This window comes from Capra hircus, chromosome 15 (genome assembly GCF_001704415.2).
Source record: "Capra hircus breed San Clemente chromosome 15, ASM170441v1, whole genome shotgun sequence".
Classification (NCBI taxonomy): Eukaryota; Metazoa; Chordata; class Mammalia; order Artiodactyla; family Bovidae; genus Capra; species Capra hircus.
Genome location: NC_030822.1, coordinates 6676042 through 6698887, shown reverse-complemented (window position 1 = coordinate 6698887; position 22846 = coordinate 6676042). Strand labels below are relative to the sequence as shown.

General features: G+C 54.0%; 1 protein-coding gene across 1 annotated transcript in view; it reads left to right on the top strand.

Annotated features, from left to right (window-relative positions):
• Positions 565-22846, top strand: part of CREB3L1 (cAMP responsive element binding protein 3 like 1) — a 38104-nt gene continuing 15822 nt past the window's right edge. Inside the window, exons 1-2 of the mRNA XM_018059170.1 lie at positions 565-1154; positions 21716-21944. Of these exons, the coding sequence (XP_017914659.1) occupies positions 1053-1154; positions 21716-21944 (331 nt within the window). The 5' untranslated portion in view covers positions 565-1052. The remainder of the gene's footprint in view (positions 1155-21715; positions 21945-22846) is intronic.

Genomic DNA, 22846 nt, shown 5'->3' with positions numbered 1-22846 from the left:
TCCCCCCTCCCAATAACTTTCACACAGGAAAGCCAGATACAGTCTTTGCCCTAGGGACCTCAGAGTCCAGAGGGGTCAGAGACACAGGAACAAACGATGACGATCAAGGAGGTAAGCACACCATATCCTGTGAATCTATAGCAATGGTAACGGCTTCAGTCTGGGGTCAGGGAAGGCTTCTTGGAGGAGGAGCCCTGAAAATCCCCCCATGAGAGGAGATTCGTGGAGGGGCCCATGAGATGGAATTCCCTGACTATGGACTTGGTTCAGACTCCTGCATAAGCCTAGAGGAATAGAAATAACAGCTCCCTCGTGAACTTAATGGGAGTGTGGTTGGCAAAGCCTTAAAAAGCTGAGGTTCAAAGAACAAGGTTACTGGAGCTAGGAAATGTTTGCTTCAAGCCCCTACCTTGAGCGACAGAGATTTGCAAGACTAGCTCGGAGCTGTCTCTTTAAAGGAGTAGGGAAATAACTCCTTAGACCACACCCCCTCCTCATTAATATGAAATTATCGTGAATATTGATATGGGAGGCGTGGCGCCTCGGCCAGCTGGGCTAACCAGCCCGGGGTTCCCGGCTTCGCAGAGGAAAAGTGACAGAAGCCGCGCAGAGGGAGACGCAGAGAGAGCGGAGCGCCCGGCAGCCACCCAGTCTCGGGGGGGAGCGCTGAGCTCCCCCGCCCCCGGCTCCCACCCTGTCCGGGGGGGCTCCTCAAGCCCTCAGCCCTACTCCCGGGCTCCCCATGGAAGCCAGCTGTGCCCCGGGAGGAGCCGGCGGAGGAGGAGTCGGCTAGATGCCCGCGGTGCGCCCGGGGCCCCTGAGCGCAGCCCGCTCTGCGCCGCTGCCCTAAGGCCTCCGCGCCCCCCGCGCCCCCGACCCGGGGCCGCGCCGCCTCTGCCCGCCCCTCCCCCGGGGCTTCGCCCGGGACCTGCCCGCCCCCCCGCCTACCCCGCCCGCTTGCCAGCGCTCGGGCCGGAGCTCTGGGCCGGGCGCGCCGCCGCCCTGGAGTGAGGGGAAGCCCAGCCGTAGGGGGGTCTCCGGAGCCGGCCGCGATGGACGCGGTCTTGGAGCCCTTCCCGGCCGACAGGCTGTTTCCCGGATCCAGCTTCCTGGACTTGGGGGATCTGAACGAGTCGGATTTCCTCAACAATGCGGTAAGATGAAGGGTCTGGGCTTCGCCTTCCACCACTCCTTACGCCTCTTCGCGGTGCACCTGGGGCCTCCAGAAGAACGGGACTATACACATCACTGGGCAGAAGTGGGGGGAGGGCGGCTCGGCGCTGGGTCCCCTTGAGAGACACGTACTTAGGGCTCTGAGATTTGGTGACCCGATCCCTCGACACTTCCCTGGAACCCCGAACCTGGACCCGAGCCTCCGAGCTTGCGCCAGTCCGCGCTCCTCCTGGGGGCTCCGTCCGTGTGGATACACTAGCCTCGGCCTTCCAGGGGAAGGGAACTTGTCGAGGAGTCGGGGCCATCCGATTCCCGAATATGAGCTCAAGAGACCCCGATTCTGCTCCTGCCGCTGTTCTCCTAGTCGTCCTCCAGCCCCCAGCCCGGGGTTCCGGGGCCAGATTGGACACAGTGGCGGCGCCCTTCCCTGCGCCCCCTTTAGGACCTCGGTGGCTCTGCCTCTGGCTCTCCGCTGGGGGGCGCACAGGGGAATGTTCGAAGGGCCAGAGACCAGACGCCCATTGGGGGTGGGGGCGCCGGAGCCAGACCCCGATTTTGAGCCAGACTCGGAAATTCAGGGGTGTGCTGTGCCTGCCCCCCAGGAAATCAGGCCAGAGATTTCCCCCAGGGAAGGACCTGACCCTCAACTGGTGGGGGGCAGCACAGGGTGATCGCTCAGGAGGAGGGAGGTTTTTCTCTAGGTCTGTCCCAGTCCCTCGAGTCTCGCTCCCCGAGGCTTGTAACTATCCGTGTCTCCCGGCTTGTGCTTCTCTTCTGTTCCCCACCCCCACCCCCGGTAAAGAAACGTGGCTTCTTTCTTCTTCCCTCCCTCCTTCTCTCGGGCTCAGCCTTAGGGCGCTTGGATGGGGGGTAGGGTGGGAGATGGGCTCTGTAAGGGGAGAAAGTACTGGGGTTCAGAAGGGCATGAAGAGTTGAAACGAGGGCAGCTTGGGGGTTCTGTGGGGATCCCCACCCCGGGCAGTGAACTGCCTCTCTCATACGCATAGTATTCATCTCAAGGGTCTCTATTTGCTGACCTCTAACTCCTGCGAGTACCATGAATTTGGCAGAAAGGGTCGAGTGCACACAGACTTAAGGGATTGGGCATCTTGGACTTCCACCTAAACTGTCCCATGCTGCTGATGGGTAAACAAGCCCAAAGACAGGAACCTGAGTCAGGGAGGCATGGGGTGAGAGGTCCCCTGGTCCTCCATTAGGCAGCAGATCCAGGTCACCCTGCTCTCCGAGGAAGGTCCCGGGTTCCAGTTAGAGAGAGCACACTTCTGCAGACAAGGAGGAGGGGAGAGAGCTTGACCTGGTAGTAGGGAGATCAGAGTTCTAGTCCCGCCTCTGCTTCTGCTTCTCCCTGGGAGCCTGGGCTATGCTTTCCCGCCTGCGCCTGTTTCCTCGTTTATAATACAGGGAGAGATTGGATCAGTCTTTCCAAGGATGCTGTGGCCCAGGGATCTGGGGTTCCACACACCCCTCCTGAAGTTGGTGACAGACACTGCTCAGAGGGAGGGGGGCTTGCTGGAGCGCATGCCTTTGTTGGTGGAGCCCCCTGTGAGGTTCCCTGAGCCCGCAGCAGCTCCAATTTGGGCTTTCTTCTGAATGAACTCTGCCGCCTACAGCCTCCTGCTGCGGCTGCATTGAGTCTTGTGTCCCCCAGCTGCTCATCTGGGCCTTGGTCCAGCGCAGGAAAGGATGCGTGAATTGTGATCAGACAGTGATATCCAGTACTGGGCCTGGGGAGGAAAAACTCTGCTGAGGGAGCTCCTTATCTCAGGCCCAAGCAAGGCCAGGTGAGGCAGGTGGAGAGGGAAGAATTTCTAAGAGGAAAGAAAGCTCCTGGGATGGGAATCAGGAAACTGGGTTCCAGCCGTGCTTCTGCTGCCAGCCAGCTGGGCAGTTCAGACAAGTGACTTTTCTTCCTGTGGGCCTTGGATTCTTTATCTGAAACATGGAGCTATAGAAGGCTTTCCCATAGTGTTATTATAGAGATTTAGTGAGAAAATTGAAGATGACTGTGGGATGACGCCTGCCAGGTAAGTTTCTGTAGGTAACACGCTCCGGAGGCTAATGGTGCCGGTGCTAAGGACTGCTCCAGTAGGAGTTGCTGTGTGCCCCTGAGCAAGTTACCTTCCTTTTCCGGTGCCTCCCTTTAGATGTCTAAGGTCCCTCCCAGTTGGGAACCCATTCCAACCTCATCCCCAACTCCCTTTTCTTTCTGCATAAGGATAGGAAAGTGTTTCCAGGGTTGAAGATGGGAATGGGTGAGGTCTGTGTGCTTCTCAGTCTGGAAGATGGAGGGTAGGTTATTCACTATCCTTAAAAATCCAGATAAAGGCCATGAAGTCACAGTAGAAACTAGGTATGCTCTATTACTCTGTTAAAAAGGCAAAAATCAAAAAAGGATGTTCACCTGAACACAAGTGTGTAAGAAATCAGAGACAGGAGAATGAGTTGCATACTCTGCATAAGTCTTGTGTGCTTGGAGGTGGCCAGGGGTGCTGTATGTTTCCTTCTATGAGGACATCTTTATCCTGTGGCCATCTAGTCTATGTGATTCTCAGAGACATCCCTGGGAAGGAGCTCCCTTTCCTGCCCAATGAGGGGGCTTCTCCTCCCATCCTCTCCCCACTCTCCCACAGTTCCTGATGTGCACCACTCCCCCAAACTACAGCCCTCTTCCCTGGGACCCCTCAACCCCTGGACAGGTAGGAGAGAGGGCCTGCTGTTCAGACAACTGGGATAAAGGACCAGAGGGAGAACAGGTCACGTCCCCAGAGATACCAGCTCCGTCCTCTGGCTCAGGGGAAAGGATGACTCTGGTTTCTCTAGAGGGAAATGGCTCTGGATCCCCAAGAAGCCCCACAGCTGGGAGGGTGTGGGGAGGAGGGGCAGGCGGAAGAAGAGTTCTGTTGTCTCCGAGGGCGCAGCAGGAAGCTGCAAGGATGTTTGCCCAGCACACTCATTCACCTCCCTGCAGCTGGGGAGGCCAGGTGCGGGAATGACTGGGACCAGGGACCAGGCCTGGAGAAGAGGGGTGTGAGAGCTAAGGCTGATCATTGTCCCCAGGCCCCCTAGCCTGGCTTCTCCTGCACTGAGCAGGGAACCGCTACCATCACCACCCCAGCCTTTGGGGGATTTAGGGAGATTAGAGAAGTATGTGCATTTGGGTGTTTCTTTGTCTGTGTGTGGGCCCTTAAAAGGGGAGGGGTGTGTGTGTGTATGCGTGTGTGTGTGTGTGTGTGTTTCTCTTTAAATTTTCACCAACAGGAAAGAGGATCCAAGGAGGAAAGAACTCTGGTCTCCAAATAGAATACACTAGTAAAAAGCTAATAGAGAAAAACTAATGGAGGAGCCCAAATCTCAGTGCCCCCATTCAGGAAGGGAGATCACTCCAGACACTTCCTCCTCTTCCAAAATGCTGGGTTTGTTGTGGGCAGCTTTGTATTTTGCTTTTGCTCCCCCTCCGCCCAGCTAAGATGTGAGCTCCTTAAGGGCAGGTGTTTATCTGTCTTGTTCATTGCTGTATCCCCCCAGTGCCTAGCACAGTGCTTGGCACAAAGGAGGCTTCAACCAACCATTGCTGATGAATGAAAGGGAACCCAGGCCAGGCCACACATTTTTTAGGGAAGAGGAAAAAGAATCCTCATCTCCTCCCAGCCATTAGGGTCCTGTGGCCCACACTGTCTCTGAAATTCAGGAAGATTTCCAATAAATTATCTTTGCCTTGAATCATCCCTATCCTATGCAGACTCCCATAGCCCCTGGTCTAGGATGGTCTCCAGCTGACTGATCCACAGCATATTTGAACGTGTGGCTTAGGCCTCACCCTTGAGCACTGGTTAGCCCAGGGCTTCCATCTTCCCCAGTTTCCCATTGTTCAGGTTGCTCTGGGACACCTGGATCCACACTCACCCAGCTTAAAACTAAATCTTTGCTAGTCCTGCCCCAGGGCCTGTGTACATGCTATTCCTGACCTCTAGAATGCTTTCCCTTCCCTCCAGCTCTCTCCCTCTCATCTTCCTCAGTTCAGATGTCACCTTGTTAGAGAAGCCTTTCCAACCACCTTAAGTGAATCCCTCTATCATTTCGTTTCAGTCCTTTGTGGCTGTTGTTGACCATATTGCACGGCACGCAGGCTCTCACTTCTCTGACCAGGGATTGAACCCATGGCCCCTGCGGTGGAAGTGTGGAGTCAGCCGCTGGACCACCAGGGAAGTCCTTGTTTCAGCCCTTTGATTTCTTCATAGCCCATATCCCAGTTTACAGTTATCTTATCAGCTTATTGTCCATTTCCTCTGTGAGTAAGCCTGTTCCCTGAGAACAGAGACCATGTCAGCTGTGTTCATCGTCATAAACCTAGGACAGTATCATGGCACAAAACAGGCCCTTAATATAGTAAAACTCTGCCGTGAGACAATAAGCCAAGTGCGGAAATTTTCAATCATGTAAATGTGGAGTTATGTTATTGTAGGATCCATGAAAAGTAGTACTTTCACAAAAAAACACAAAAGTAAAGATGCGAAACCTCAGTACATGCAGCAGAGGAAATGAAGGATGTTCCAAAGGAGCACAAGGCAGCCACTTCTTTACCAGCCCCACAAAGATAAGAGTTTTGCCCACCTTTATCTGAGATGGGCCCCAGGTATAGGACAGAAGCCAAGTCTGGGTCATGTTGCAGTGTACTTTGCTCCATTTCAAGGGTTTACTGTATTTATAGAGAAAATGACTGCAGATCAAGGCAATCCTTGTAAGGGAAGGGGAGACAGTTTTCGTAAAGACAGGCCTGAGTGTTCAGGACATGTACTGATAATTCCAGAGGGGGTCCTGGCCTGGCCAGCCCTGAGGGTAACGGGGATACTGGACCCCACGAAAATGCTGTCTATGCCCCGTTCTGCTGTGAGGGCCCTCCGGCTTCCCTGGACTGGCCGGGAATTTGCTTGGTTATTCTTCAATACACACATCCCATCCTTTAGCAACTGGGAACTAAAGGAGCGCCAGTGCTGGTCACCATGCAGAGTGACCTCCAGCCACTCACAACCGAGTGAGAGAGACAGACAGGGATGTGGACAGAGTGGCACCGCAGATGCCACGAGGGAGCAGGGCACCAAGAGAGCCAAGAAGGCGCCCCCAGCTGGGCTGCTGGTCTTGGAAGACTCAGAGGAGATGACCTCCACTCCCTCCCTCTCCAATATCCCCATCCTCGTTGGCAAAGGAGTTATCAGGAGGCACTTCAGCAGGGGGGACTGGGGCTGTGTCCCTTTTACCGAGCCTGGTATACAGGCATTATTGTCCCTTGTGAAGATGAGAAAACTGACCCTTACAGAGGAAGGGAGATCTAAATGCTGTTCTCAGGGCAGGGTCCCATGGGGCCAAGGGGGAGAAAGCCCTGTCTTCTCTACCATTCTCGTTCTGATTTGAACTTTGCCCTCTAGGGCAAGGAACATTTGAGATCGCAGACAGCAGGGGGGCCTCGCCTTCACCCTCACCTACTCCCATCTTTAGGGTGCCATGGATGCCTAGAGCTTTAAGGGCAGAGCCAACACATTGCCTGGCCTGTGAGAGGAGAGACCCCACATCCCTTCCCCTACTTTCTCTTCATCCTCACTCCCTGGCCCACCTGGGATCTTGGAGCTTTGCTCTCTGCAGCTCCCAGGACTCCGCAGGAGGGTGTGGCTGGCCACTGTACCAGGACAGGGAAGGATGAAGGGCACCCCACTTTGTGTCTTCCCCTCCCCCATAGGGTGTTTCTCCTGCAGGTCCTGGTCCCAAGTCCTCTCAGAGCATCCCTCTGTGGGACATGGCTTGCCCTTGAACCTCCATCAAGAAACCAGCTCCAGAAGCCAGAGAACAGGCTGTTCTTCTGGCTGGCTCAGCACTCCAAGGGCAGGATGGAGGAGGAAGGTCTGGGTGGAGTTAAGTCAAGACCACGAGCATTGCTCTGGCTGGAACACGATGTGATCTGCCTCAGCAGGCAGAGTAGGTAGCAGAACCCTGGAGCAGGACTGGGGGGAAGGTAGGCCTGAGGATGTCCAGTTCAGGGGAAGCTGGGAGGGGCAAGATACAGCCCAGATCTCTGACCGTGAGAGAAAACAGATCAAAGGGGATATCCCTGCAAAGTCAAAGATGCCAAAACTTACAACCTGGACATAGCATGTCATCCTAGAGGCCAGCTTCATGGATGGAGCAACACTCGGCTTCCCTGCTGGCGGGTTCAGTGTGCCTCATCCCCCAGCTCTCGAAGGACAGAGCCTTCGCTGCGGCTGCCCTGACCCCTTGGTTCTGGGCCCAGGAGCCACTTCACCCGTCACAGAGCGGCTGACACATCTGGGCTGGGCTGTGTGGTCCGACCAAACAGCTGGACAGCAGCAGCAGCTGTCCCCCGCTTCCCCCTTCCAAAAGAATAACAGAAAGGAAAGCAACAGTGGAGAAAGGCCGGCTCTTCAGGCCCTCATGGAGAGCCAGGAGGCAGTTTGCTTTTCTTTTCTCTTTAATGCTTATTTACTTATTTTTGGCTACGCTAGGTTTTCACTGATGCGTGCAGGCTTACACTAGTTGGGGCAAGCGGGGCCTCCTCTATTGTTGCAGAGCATCGGCTCTAGGAGGGCAGGTTCAGTAGTCGTGATGCAGGGCCTTCGCTGCCCCACAGAGTGTGGATGCTCCCCTCCCAAGCCCAGACCAGGGATTGAACGTTTGTCCTCCGCATTGACAGGTGGATTCCTAACCGCCGGACCACCAGGGAAGCCCCTGGCAGGCAATATTAAAGCAATTGAGGGCACTTGCCAGGGAGGCAGGCAGGGCTAAGCCTTCCCCATGTGTTCCCCTCTGTGGAATGTCCTCACCGCTCCTCAGCTCATCTCCCCAGCTCACTGTGTGACCTTGGGCAAGTCACTTCCACTTTCCGGGCCTCAGTTTCCTCATTGCTGAACTAGACTGAGAGTTCTTGAGGGTAGGGCAATTATTTTTGTCTATTCCCTAGTCATGGCCATAGTGACTGAGTGCTCAGGAGATGTTTATTTATTGAATAGATGGAAGGAAGGAGTGAGAAGGGGCAACAGATGGATGAACAAGGGGGTGGCTGGGTAATGGAAGAAAGGGCACTTCCACACGTGCAGCTCTGATGGTACTTCAGGTGGCTTCTGTTTATTTATCAAGGAGTGAATCTTCACCTCAATCCCACATATGCCTTTTACTCTATCATGGGTCTTTTCTTTCTGTTTTTTTTTCCAAGTTTTACTGACGTATACTTGATTTACAATGTTGTGTTAGTTTTGAGTTTACAGCCAAGTGAATCACTTATTCTGTTCAGTTCAGTTCAGTCGCTCAGTCGTGTCTGATTCTTTGCGACCCCATGAACCGCAGCACGCCAGGCCTCCCTGTCCATCACCAACTCCTGCAGTTTACTCAGACTCATGTCCATCGAGTCAGTGATGCCATCCAGCCACCTCATTCTCTGTTGTCCCCTTCTCCTCCTGCCCCCAATCCCTCCCAGGGTCAGAGTCTTTTCCAATGAGTCAACTCTTTGCATGAGGTGGCCAAAGTACTGGAGTTTCAGCTTTAGCATCATTCCTTCCAAAGAACACCCAGGGCTGATCTCCTTCAGAATGGACTGGTTGGATCTCCTTGCAGTCCAAGGGACTCTCAAGAGTCTTCTCCAACACCACAGTTCAAAAGCATCAATTCTTCGGCGATCAGCCTTCTTCACAGTCCAACTCTCACATCCATACATGACTACTGGAAAAACCACAGCCTTGACTAGATGGACCTTAGTCGGCAAAGTAATGTCCCTGCTTTTGAATATACTATCTAGGTTGCTCATAACTTTTCTTCCAAGGAGTAAGCGTCTTTTAATTTCATGGCTGCAATTACCATCTGCAGTGATTTTGGAGCCCCAAAAAGTAAAGTCTAACACTGTTTCCACTGTTTCCCCATCTATTTCCCATGAAGTGATGGGACCGTGGATGCCATGATCTTGTTTGCTGAATGTTGAGCTTTAAGCCAACTTTTTTATATATCCGTTCTTTTTCAGATTCTTTTCCCATATGGGTTATTACAGAATATTGAGTAGAGTTCCCTATGCTACACAGTAGGTCCTTGTTAGTTATCTACTTGATATATAGTAGTGTGTGTATGAATCCCAATCTCCTAATTATGGTGGCCTTTTCTATATGAAATATGTCATGCACATAAGAGAATATATATACGCATAAATATGACTTACAAAGTATAATAAAATGGACACCTAGGCACTCATTACTAGCTCAAACAATTGACCCAGCTCTCAATATCCTGGGCTCTCAAAGTTGCATGAGTTGGTGGAAAAGCTGAGTGGCAGACTCTAAATCCACACTCCACTCTGGGCAGATCCTGGATAGGAATTCTCCTGAGACCTGGTGCCTATTCCCAGACCCCACCTGACAAGACAGCAAGTCCCAGGTCAGATGGCAGATACCTCAGAAGCCCTGGGAAACCAAGCCATACCTGAGGTGGGGTAGGATGACCACTAGTGGTCAATTTTAGCCCTGGCCAGACCTGGGAGCAAACTGAGGCTCTCACCTCTCGTCATCTGGGTCAGTTTGGACAGGTGCCTTAACCTCTCTGCGCTTATTTTCCTCATCCATAAAGGAAAGATGCCTGTAGCACACAGGGTTCTTAAGAAGTCAGTCAGATAACTCTTGCAGAATCTAGCACAGAGCATGGCACATGGCAAGCCCCCTGTAAACAAAACAGTAGTTGTTACTGGTGTTTTTATCCTGATTGTTGTTGTCAGAAAGGCAGGTCCCCAGCACCGGACAGCCCTTGGAGGAATGTCCCAGCTTCATCCCTTTGCTGATCCCTAACCATGGGGGTTTTATTTGCCTCTCTGTTTGACCTCCCTGAAGCTGAAAAGCTGCCTTCTTTGGGTAAAAGCCGAAGACCCTAGGCCCTTTCTCAGGCCTCTGTCTTCCAGGACGTCAGGAGAGGGATGGCCAGGGATGGGCAAACCCGGAAACCCGGGTAAAGACCCAGTGCATGGAACAGGGGCCCATATTTTGTGTCTGGCCCTGCACCAGGTGGGACTGGGGCGGCAGAGAAATCCATCACTCCTCCCACGTCCAGGGTCATCACGGGTCCTTAAGAGCACAAGCTCTGCAACCAGAGCTTAGGCTCAAATCCCGGCTCAACCACTCGCTTACTCTCTCTTCTCTGTGCCTCAGTTTCCTCTCCCATTAAATGGCAGTACTGATAGTACTTACCTGATCTTCTGAAATTTAAATCAGGAACTGCATGGAAGGAGCTAGAACAGTTGTTCAGTCGCTAAGTCGTATCCAACCCTTTACGACCCAACAAACTGCAGCATACCAGGCTTCCGTGTCCTTCATTATCTCCCGGAGTTTGCTCACACTCATGTCTGTTAAGTTGGTGATGCCATCCAACCATCTCATCCTCTGCCACCCCCTTTTCCTTTTGCTGTCCATCTTTCCCAGCATCAGGGTCTTTTCCAGTGAGTTGGTTTTTCACACTAAGTGTCCAAAGTACTGGAGCTTCAGTACCTGGCATATAAATATCAACTATCATAATTATTATTATTAGGTATACTATATGCCAGGCCTATGTGAAACCCTGCAGTGGGTTCAGGATAAAATCCCTCCTATATCCGACCTTCAAGGTGGTTAAAGTTTAGAAGGAGAGATGGGCCCCATTGTGGATAATTAGAGTTCAAGGCATGATATTAACCAGTGACCTAACCGTCTATGAGTGCTACAGTGAAAATGGATAGGATTCTTCCACCTGGATGATCAAGGAAGGCTTCCCGGGGGAAGCAGCACCAAGTCGGACCTTAAAAGATGATAGGAGTTAGAATGAGGAGATAAGGGTAAAGGCCTTCCAGGCACAGGGAATGCAGCCATGGAGCTTCCAGCTCCAGGTTTAAGGAGCCATCCAGCTAGGCTGCAGGGAAAGGAAAGATGAGGCATTCCAGGTACAGTTGGAAGTTGAGATCAATCTGTAACAGACCTTGAATGCTGTGCTTAGGAACTGGGAGTGTTTTCAGCTGGCAGAAGGGAGACAACGCAAGTTTTCAAACAGAGTTCTGAGCTGGACAGGGTGGTGGTCCCAGCTGTCCTGAGCTGTCTCAGTGCTGGGAGGTCTAGGGTCCATTAGGATAATCAAGCTGTCTGCCTGTCTGCATGAACAGGGCCTCTCCCCCAAGACAGACAGCACCGTGGGCCCTCTCTGTGCCCAGAGCAGGCAGAGGCAGCAGCAGACCCCAGGGCCCTTCTCTCCTCTGATTTCTACCCTTTGCCCTGATGTGACTCGCGCACTGGCCAAGAGCACCAGTTCCCTGCTGACTGCCTCATCCCCAGCACTCAGGGCCAGGCTGACCTGAGGAGGCCCAAGGCAGCTCCACCCTTGCAGAGATACAAGCTGTCCTAGCTCTGATCTGAACCATGTCCTGCCTCCTGGCCCAGCCCCAAGACCTTAAGGGGGTTCCTTTACCCCCGCATTACAGTTCAAGACCCTCCACTATCAGACCAAGCGTGTCCTTATTGACCTCGAAGGAACCTAGAAGGATCTGAGCCCTCCCTCTGAGCCCAGCCCCACTTGGCACCTCCTCTCCTTGGCCCTCGCACCGATCAGCTGGGACAAGATACCCAAAGCCCCTTCCATCACCCTCCCAGAGAGGAGGATCAACCCTGCCCTCTACCACCCCAAAGCCTTCACCCCTCTCTCTCCCAAGGCTGCAAATCAGTTCCACATTTGGGATCTGGCAGGCATTATCTGCTCAGAACTTTCTCCTCCCAGTTAGCTCAGGCTTCCATCTCCCCACCATCGGTCATGGTCAGCCCATGGGGTGTGTGGAAGGGGAAGGGCTTTTTTTTTTTTTTTTAATTTTTTGGCCTTTGGCGACCCCTTCAGAGGTCTGAGAGGGAGCTGGACTGAGGCAAGGTACCAGAGGGACAGTGGACGCAAGGCTCCCCCAGGGAGAGATGAAAGAGGAAGGGCAGGGGGTGGGCAGAGGCAGAGCTTGAGCAAGCAGATGAGGGGCTGAGGGGCTGGGGGTGGTGAGGGAAGGACCGAGGTAGTTCCCAGCTCAGCACATTCCTGAGACATCTGGACGTGCTGGAAGGGCCCCAGCTGGCCTGATGGCTGTGGCTCCAGCTTCTCCACTCTGTGATGTCAGGACCCAGCGTTTCCCCCTCCTCTCAGAGTCCCACTGGCCTAGGGTCCACCTCGGGGCCGGGTGCTGGACCTCTCACTCCCAGGGAACAAGAAAGAAACCCTTGGGGCAGTGGAGGTAATGCCTGAGTCAGAGGAGGGCCTGGCCTGATGCGGGAGGCAGACATGAAAGACCCAGGGGTTTGCCCAAGTGACTGACTCAAGGAGATTCCTCCTCTGGGCTGACGATGCCTGCCCCCTCCCTTCTCCTTGGAGGGGAGATGGAGACAGAAGAGAGACTCTGGGAGCGGCTGCGTACCTTGGGCGATGTGGTCCTGGCAAGTCCACTCTCTTCCTTGACTCTCCGTTTCCCTTTCCTTAATAATAATAATAACTAGATTTGAAGGGAGCCTTCTATATATACTGCATTGCACAAAGCAGTTGACAAATGTGACCTCATTTGACCCTCACAGCAACCTCACAGGTGCTGGGGTAGGTATAAATACTCCTAGTTTATAGCTGAGGCAGAGGCTCAAAAAGGTTAAGTAACTTGCCCAAGGCTACACCTCAGGCAGCAGAGCTGGGGTTAGAACAGGAACTGTCTGCTCCTAACCATTAAACTCCACCGCCTCCACAAGGAAAAGGGGATGGACGTGATGATGCCAGAATTCCTTTCAACTCTGAAGATTGTAATGATTTCTTTTGGCTATCGTGAAGCTCTTTGAGAAGGGCAGGGGCAGGCATTAGTCATACACTGGGTGGGGGAAGGAGGGCAGAGGCCGCTGGCTTTGAAGCATCAGATGGGTCAGGCATCTTTGGAGGTTCCTCCTGCAGAGAAGTCCAACCCCCTTGGAGTCACAGCCCGATCCCCAGCTGAGCCCAGGGGTCCCACACCTTCCCTGAAGGAAGGGAGTAAATAAGGAGAGAGAGAATGCAACTTCTTCCAAAAATAAAACCTGAGGACAACTCAGACAGGCTGGGACCGCTGAGGAAGCCAGAGGCCAAACGCTGAGTGCACAGAGGAGAGGGGAGGCCAAGGGAATTCCAGCCAGAGCCCGGTGGCAGGCTCCAGCCCAAAAGGGCCTTCCAGCTGGCCAAGGGCCGGGAGAGCAGCCTAGCCGGCTGGCCGCTGGGCTCCATTTATACTCTTGGGCCTGGCCTAAGTCTGGGGACAGTGCCTCCAGCGCTGAGTCGGGGGCTGTGTTCCCCGGGGACCTGGTCTGGCTGGAGCTTAAGAGAGGAAAGCCTTGGGAAGGAACAACCCGGAGAATGGGTACAATGGGCCCCACTAGGGAGGAGTTGAGGGAAGGCGTCCAGACACATGGAAACTCTGCCTGGAGCAGGGGCAAGCTGGCATCAGAGCGGAATTCAGGGCAGTTCATTCCTGGAGGCTCAGCTGCAGAAAAAAAGGCCTCCATCCCTTTGCTCCCTGGCTCTTTCCTTTATTCACCCACTTGCTCAGTCACTCAGCAAACAGCTGAGCACCTGTGACGTGCTGGGACCGGTGCTGGACTTTGGAGACACAGATGAGGACTGGACACAGCAAGACCCAGATGTGACACGGCTGGGTCATTTCAAGCGACACTGAGGATCTTCTCAACTATCCTAAGAGCCAAAGGGAGTCATTAGTGGACAGTGAGCAGGGAAGTCACATCATCATATTTATGTTAGAAGATCCCTCTTGACGCAACGTAGAGACTGTTCGAGACAGAGGAGAGTTCAAGCCTTGGACCTACCTTCAGAAATGGGTGGTCACACTGCTAGTCAGGAAGCCTTCTGTGAACAGGAACTGGGCTTAGTTCATCTCTGTGTCCACAGGCGCACAGTAGGTCCTCAGTAAACCCTGAACAAATGCATAAATGATGAATAAGTGGCAGGCAGGAACACTCACCACTACACTAACGAAGATAAATGATGACTAGGTGGACGGGATTAGACGCCCTGACTCTCCCGCAGTCCCCAGTGCCAGTCCTGGCACTTGGTCTCCAGTGTCCTGAGCTGTCCCGCAGGGATCCTCTGGCCACTGCCTATGGACCAACATCTCCAGCAGCCAGACCATGGGCTGCTGTGCCCTCACTAGTGCCAGTCACAGCTAATCCCAGCCCTGGGCGGCGGCACTAACTGCCATCGCTTCCTCCTGCCCAGACAGTACCTGGCACCCGCCCCAGGGTTGGGCCACAGCACATGGGCTGCCTGGTTAGAAGATGCCAGGGGCTGGCTGGGAACCTGCAGGCCAGCTCCCCACTTTCCTGAGGGCCCCGTGGCCTGGCCAGGGATGGGCTCACAAAGTCAGGAGAGGGAGTTGGAGAGCCTAACAGGACGGGCGGGGGGAGCTGGAGAGACTGTGGCCCCTTCTCTGCACAGTGGCAGCCTGTGGTGGGTACCAGCTGCCCTTCCATCTCCCCTCTTCCTTTCTCTAGCACACAGGCACAGAAAAGCTCGTTCCCCATGCGGTGCCCTCTCCCAGTCCCAGGCCTCATTGTCCCAGCCCCAGGCCAGCCCAGGAATCCCAAGGCTCCTTCACTGGGGCGGGGGGGGGGGGGTGTCACATGACTCAGGCGTGTGGCTTGGCACAGTCGGCATTCGGTTCTGTGGTGGTGTGAGACGATGTATGTGTTCCTGTAAGAATGTGCATGAGCACGTCTGTGACCGTGACTGTCTGGGGTGACCACACGTGTGAGTGTGTGCGCACATGGGAGTCTGTGTCTGTTTGATCACATATGAGGAATGTGTTCTTGTTGGTTCTGTCTTAGCGGCTGCCCGTGACAGCCTGTGTGAGCCCAGAGAGGGTATGTGTATTGATCCAACAGCACCCGTGCCGGGCTCTATAGGGAACAGTCTGAATGTGTCTACGGGTAGGGATCTCGGGCTGCGTGGTGTCAGGGGGGTGGGGTTTCCCTGTGTAAGAAGGAACCTCACAGCCCACATCTGCGTAGCGTGTGCACACGCGCACACGCATGGGCACACACACACACAGGGAAGCATTTCTGCTTATTTGGACTTGGGCTCTGTGGTGAAGAGTTCGTTCGGTAGGGGGAAAATATGAAACCTCAGCAGCTGCCTTCCCGGGGCCTGTGGGGAATGGGGGATGAGAGTGAGGTTGGAGCTTGGAACAATGTGCTTCCCTTCACCCCCCCATGCCCTGCCAGGAAGGCTCAGGGAGGGGCTGGCTCCAGGGATGAGGAAAACTGGCTCCATCCCTTCATAGTCCCCAGAGAGGCCAGGGCAGAGGAAAAGAGCCCACTTTCTGAGGACTAGTGCACTTCACCTGTGCCTGCCATCCCTGCCTTAACAGGAACTCAGACAGGGGAAGCGGGCCTGGACAGAAGACGCCGCCTGCGCCTGCCCAGATCTCAGAGCACAGCTGGATCTTGAACTGGGGTCTCCTGGGTCTGAGTCCAGGACAGCCTTCCAGTCTAGCTCTGGGAGGACGCCTGGATCTCACCTGCAACCCCCTCCCCGCAAATGACTGGATGAATGTGTGTTAGCCGCTTGGTCATGTCTGACTCATGGCGACCCCATGGACTGTAGCCCACCAGGCTCCTCTGTCCATGGAATTTCCCAGACAAGAATATTGGAGTGGGTTGCCATTTCTTCCTCCAAGGGATCTTCACGAATCAGGGATCGAACCGGAGTCTCTTGCACAGCAAGCAGACTGGTTACTGTCTGAGCCGTCAGGGAAGTCAAATGACTGGAGTGTGATGCTTAAAGGCTGGGAGGGCCTGACAACTGTGTACCCAGGGGCCCACCTCCCTTCCCCAAGTCCCTCCCTGTTCTCTCTTGACCCTACCCTCACCCCACCCCCATACAGGGCACAACAGTGACTCAGACTGGTGGCCCCTCAGCTTGAAATGGGGGCAATTTTCTAGTGACCACGAGGCAAGTAACCGTCCGGGAATGTATGAGGGGGGTAGCCTGCGGGGGAGGGGAAGGGCTCTCCTCCCGTCTCTCAGCAGAGCTCACTCTCTCGGAAGGAATGTCCGGGCTCGGCATTCCCCGCTCCCCACCCCCAATCCTTATCCCACGGCTCAGCCTGGACCCACTCCGGTCTCCTCCCTCCTTTCCCCAAACAGACTGCATCAGCCTGGACCGGGGGAGGGGCAGAAGATCGTGATGGGGGCGCAGCCACGCCGACGTTCTAGGGGGCTTGAGAGAAGGGGGCGCTCTGAGGCTGCGGCAGCTTGGGGGGGTCTCCTTTCCCATACACATTCTCAGCGGACAGTCGTGTCCCCAGAGCTTTTCCCCTCGCTCTGCATCGACTCTCTGGAAGGAATTCGAGCTGGGGAACCGAGAGGAACCTCAGACGGAGCTATTACCGCCCCAGGAGTGTCTCACTTCCCACCTCTCCCAGGGAAAGAGACCCCGCTCCCCATCAGTGAGCCCCAAGCTAGGATGACTTCAGGAGAGAAAGAAGGAGCTGGAAGACCCTCAAAGGAAGTAAAGAGTTGGGATCCAGCCTCCCTTTTTCGAGCTGGAGATGTCCGAGGAGACCCCCTCGGTCTTCACTTCCCCGTGCGGGGCTGAGGCCAGGCCAACTGATAAGGGACTCGGGGCACCGTAGGACTGCCAGGCCCATGGGCAAGCTCAGATGGGCCGTCTCTGCCTCTGCCCCAGGTGCAGGCAGGGACGCAAGACCAGACCCCGTCCGTACACTTGGCCCTTATCAGCCCCACGCGGTCCGCGGAGGCCGAGGAACCTCCCTGCCAAGGGCCTTGCCCTCCTCCCACCTCCTCGCAGCCGCTCTTGCTGCAAGCCTCGCGCAGCCTCCTCCCATTGGCCCAGACCTCCACAGATCCGACCAATGAGCAGGCTGGATTCCGGCACAGGGCGGCCCCCCGCGCACCGGCGTTAACTTCCCTTGGGCCAGCGCTGGGCAGGCAGGACCCGGTCCTTCTTTAATCCTAAAGGGCCGGGTGCTGAGACCCGGTTTCCGGAGGAGATGCTGCCTACGGGGAGGGGTGTGCGGGACCTCGAGCCCCGAAAGCTCGGGACCTCTCCTGCAGGAGAGTGGAACCGGCGCCTGCTGTGCGTGGCCGCCGAGAGGGAGCTTATGTTGGCAAGACTCTTGGAAAAAGTCTTTTAACAAGGAGGGAAACAAATCATAATATTTCCTTCTCTGGCTTCCCACCCTGGTTGCTTGGAAAGGCACCCCCATAAGAACGCTCACCCCTAGTAGAACTGGGTACCCCTCAGAACAGTAGGTAGGATCCTGCCTCCCACACCTGTCGTGTCCATCAGGTAGTCTGAAACCCGAGCTTTGTGTGTGTGGACTGGAGGACGCGAGCTGGTTGTAGTTTGGGCGGGGTAGGGAGGCGGGACAAGGAGTCTTGCTGGAGCTTAGGAGGCGTGAGATCTCCAGAGGGGGCCGTCCAGGGGTGGGGGGTTGGGAAAGTGGTTACAGAGGAAGAGGAGAGGTCAAGAAGAAGTTGCTCCGCGATTCCTGTGCAGCCCCAGAGCTGTTGAGAACCCCTCCCTCAACATCACCGCCTCACTATGTGAGGTCCCTCTCTGGACCTCAGCTTCCTCATTAGCAAGTGGGAGAGGGGGCATGGACCATGGGTTTTCTCAGGTCCCTTCTGCCTCTAAATTGATGGTATAAACCATAACTGCCTGAGAGGCCAGCCATCAGATAGAAACAGGACTAGGAAAAATCTCTCTAAAGGGAGGCATTCTGGCATCCTCCCGAGAGCAGAAGGTGGGCCTGGGGGTGATGGGACATGCCCACCGTCGCCACCGGAGGTCCACCCAGCACACAGGGAAGTCCTGAGCAAGGAAGCCCTGGTTCTCTGAGTGTCCCCTGCCCCCTCCACTGCCTGACCCTTGGCCGCCCTCCCCTTCCACTTGGCTTCCACCCTCTGGAAGCTCTGTCCGGCTGGGCCTTGGCTGCTGTCTCCAGCAGGTGGGGTGGGGGCCACTCACAAAGTGGGGCCAACTGAGCTTCCTCAGCAGGTTCCCTATGGGCACCCCATAAGGGGTCTCTGAGGACTGGCTTATCTGCATGGAGCTGAATCCTTGAAGGACCCTGGCCCAGACTGGAGGAAGCCTCTCTCCTCTCCCAGGCCCCGGAAAAGGGCTTGGCAAACCCTTATCGCCTGAGACGCAGCTGCTGAAGAAATACCTTAGCAGCTGACTCACTGGGCTCCTCACAGCCCTCTCCCACTGGGTCCCACACCAGGCCTTTGAGAGACCCCGAGAGAAAGAGAAGGAAAGAAAGAGAGGGCGCCCCCTGCTGGGCTGGCCCAGACCCCGCCGGAGGTGCGGCCAGCACAGTCCAGCCTGTGACTGACTGTGTAGTTGGGGGGGCGTTGCAACTTCCTTGTCTCTTTGGGTAGTTGTGAGGATTAAATAAGACGGTGCCTATGAAAGCACTTTGGAAAGTTAACATCGCAAGACAAATGTAGGCTAGTGATGATAAGTTCTGATAAGCTGGGGAGAGGTGAGAGTGCTTGAGTCAATGGGTTTCTGAACTCATTTTATCCTGGATTCTCTGATTTGTGGTGGGAGGACCAAACCACCTCCCTGCATTGGCTCCAGGCTCAGTTCACCTCAGGCCCAGGGTTAGGCTTTTCATAAAACAGCAGTTATTGAGCACCCACTGCATACTAGGCCCTGTCCTCAGTGTTACAGGTGTCTACTGCACAGACGTATTTGTATGTTATTTGGATACATGTGTTTCATGTATTTCCTCACTTTATCCTCATAATCCTATGAGGGCAGCATTAAGCACCTAATGCATATTTGATCCTCAGAACAACACTATGAGGTTGGAACCATTATTTTCCCCATTACAGATGAGGAAACTGAGGCCTAGAAAAGTGAGTTAACTTAGCAGGGAGTGAGGTAAGAGTCAAAAGTCTTGACCCCCTGAATCTTATTCTCACACCAAGGGCTTTTCTGCTCACCCCTTCCAGACTAGGACAAGCGCCAATTATTCCAGGCCAGAAAGCCAATGACTCCAGAAGTCAGTTCTTACCCATTCACCAGCTGGGATCCCCAGGGTCAGAAGCAAAACCCCAGAAAATTCATTCAGTCAGTGAAAAACAAATGAACAGGAGGCTTCCCTGTGGTTAATTAAGACTCTATGCTGCCACTGCAGGTGGGGGCAGGGGGGTGGGTTCGATCCCTGACTGGGGAACTAAGATCCCACGTGCAGCCCAGAGCAGCCAAAAAAAAAGAAGAACACTAACATGTCCTTACGTATTTATAATTCTTTAGAGAGAAAAAACAAGAACCTCCTATGTACCAGCTGCTGCTGGATGCTTTATTAATAAGAGGTTTGTTGAGTAATTACTATGTACCAGGAACTATTCTAAGTGCTTTACATATATATTAACTTGTTTAATCCTCACAGTAACCCTAGCAGATAAGAACTATTGTCACCCCCACTGTACAAAGGAGGAAATGAAGCATAGAAACATTGATCAACTTTCCTAGGATCATGGAGACCAATATTTTTCAGACTATTTTGTTTCTGAGAAATATATTTTACATCCTTCGAGAAGGTGATGGCACCCCACTCCAGTACTCTTACCTGGAGAGTCCCATGGACAGAGGAGCCTGGTGGGCTGCAGTCCATGGGGTCGCTAGGAGTCGGACACGACTGAGTGACTTCCCTTTCACTTTTCACTTTCATGCATTGGAGAAGGAAATGGCAACCCACTCCAGTGTTCTTGCCTGGAGAATCCCAGTGATGGGGGAGCCTGGTGGGCTGCCATCTATGGGGTCACACAGAGTCGGACACGACTGAAGTGACTTAGCAGCAGCAGCATAAACATACACACACCCATAACTGAGATAAAAATTTACCACGTATTTAACTTCCCTATGCGCAGCACGCCCTGATATTTTTCTAATCTATTTTGTTCTGTTTTCTTTTTCCTTAAATTCTGGTCATGACCTGCTTCACAACCCACTACTGAGTCACCCCCTGCAGTCTGAACAGTACTGAGTCATAGCAAGGAGCGTCAGGGCCAGGATTCAAACCAAGTGATATGGCCCTGGGGCCTGATCTCTTGGCAGAAAGAATGTCTGGGAAAATGGAAACACTGGAGGCATGAGGACAAGTGAGGACCCTGCCAATGAGGGGAGCAGTGGTTCAGTCACTCAGTCGTGTCCGACTCTTTGTGATCCCAAGGACTGCAGCTCACCAGGCTCCTTTGTCCTCCACTCTCTCCCGGAGTTTGCTCAAACTCATATCCATTGAGGGGAGCAGAGTCCTTGATAATCTCCCCACTTTACATTCCAGCAAAAGAGAATAGAATACAAAAGTCGCTGATAGCGCCTTCGGAATGCAAACTTGCTGGGGGAGGTGGAGTTATTCTTTAGTACTTAGTTCCTTAGTCCTCTTGTGATGGAAGTAGGGTGGACTGAGAAGCAGGCTTGGGCAATCTAAGCGATTTGACCAAGGTCACAGAGCCAGAATTATAGCCGCGTGTCCTATCGCTTGGGTTCTTTCACACCATCCAGGGCACAGCCTTGAGGATACCGCCGGAGAGGTTGGGGATGTCAGTGGAGGTGGTGGTGACGGTAACGTGCTGATGGGGTGACAGTAGAGATAGAAAGGATGATGGGGGACTTACCTGGTAGTCCAGCGGCTAAGATTACCCCGAGCTCCCGATGCAGGGGGCCGGGTTCGATTCCCGGTCAGGGAATTAGACCCCTCATGCTGCAACTGTGGGATCCTGGCCACGTGGGTTCATGTCCCAATCTGAGGTACACGCTTTCAGTGGGAAGAGTGATGGGGAGGTTGCAGGTGTCAACTAAAAAAAGATGCACAACAGGAGGGTTGGGAGTTAAGTTTTATATGGGGGCAAAATGAGGCCTGTAGCCCAGGAGACAGCACCTCAGACAGTTTTGAGAAACTGCTCCAAAGAGGTTGTGGGGAAAGATCAATGCATGTGATTCTGGTGAAGGGGGCATTCCATGCAATCCAGCACTTAACTTACAAAAGGTGTTCTGCTAGTCACGAGGAGCTGATGTCACTAATGAAGAGATTTAGTGCTTGTCTAGATAGGAGGAGATGCAAGGACTGGGATCATGAAATCAGTTGCTGAAAATATCTAACTCTCTAAAGATCTGTGTCACTCATTTTTCTGGAGCATTGAGTGCCTGACTCTCCTCCCTGAACTCCCGTCAGGGCATGTCAAAGGTCAACAGCTGCAGTAGCACAGCGTTCAGTCTCCACAGATGGCGGTTTAGCTGCTCAGTCACGTCCAACTCCTGGCGACCCTATGGACTGCAGCCCGCCAGGCTCCTCTGCCCATGGGATTTTCCAAGCGAGAATCCTGGAGTGGGTGGACAGATGCCAAATAGCCTTGGCAGGCGCCCTTTTGTCGTTGACACAGGGACCATGGTGGATAAGCTAACCCCCTCCTCCCCCCTCTTCCTCCCCTAGCACTTCCCCGAGCACCTGGACCACTTTGCAGAGAACATGGAGGACTTCTCCAACGACCTGTTCAGCAGTTTCTTTGATGACCCTGTGCTGGACGAGAAGAGCCCTCTCCTGGACATGGAACTGGACTCCCCCACGCCGGGCATCCAGGCCGAGCACAGCTACTCCCTAAGCGGTGACTCGGCACCTCAGAGCCCTGTTGTGCCCATCAAGATGGAAGACACCACCCAAGGTAAGAAGGGGTGGCAGGGCCCAGGACCCCAGACCCAGAGAAGCCACTCCCAGCCCCCTCTCAAGGGAGACCATCCTCCGTGTTTCGGCTCTTCCTCAAGTCCAGCCCAGAAGGGCCCTTGTCAAGAGGCTCTTCCACTGACTTGATGTGCAAAGGGGCAGGTCCCAGACCAGCAGCATCACCTGGGAACTCATTGGAAAGGCAGGTTCTCAGGTCCCACCCAAACCTGCCAGATCAGAAGCCCTGTGGGGAGGATCCAGCCTTCCAGGTGACACCGACTGATGCTTAGGTCTGAGAACCAGTCTTAGATGAAACAACTGAGGGGCTGGGGTGGGGAGGATTAAACAGTAAGTGTGGACAAGTTACCAAGACTCTAGAACTTTACCACCTCCTCCCACTGTGAGGTCCTCTGAGAGAGCCACCCACACCCTACCTACTTCTCCTCCCAAAGGCGGGGTTCCCTAAAGCTCTCCTCTGCCCTCCTCTTCCCCTGTTATGCAAAGGACCCTTTGAGTCTTTCCTCTCAGGCGATCTACATTCCAGAATGCCAGCCTGTGCCCTCCCTAGAAATGGTCTGTTTGGGTGTTCCCTCAGATACGGGTGGTTCCAGCTCCATCCTGCTAGGCTGGGTGATCCTGGACTCAGCCTTTCTAAGCCTCAGTTTCTTCATCTCAAACGGGAATAACAGTAAACGTTTCGATGGCACTGTCCCGTCTACAAAGTGCCTTCCTGTTAATTATCTCGTTTATTTCTCACAACTCACAGGTGAGGTCAGAGTCACTTTAATCATACTCCCCATTTGTCTGGTAAAGAAAATGAGACTTCAGGAAAGCTGAGTTGTTTTGGTCACACACATAATAAAATGAAGAGCAGGGACCTGGGAGCAAGCAGGCCCCCTGATT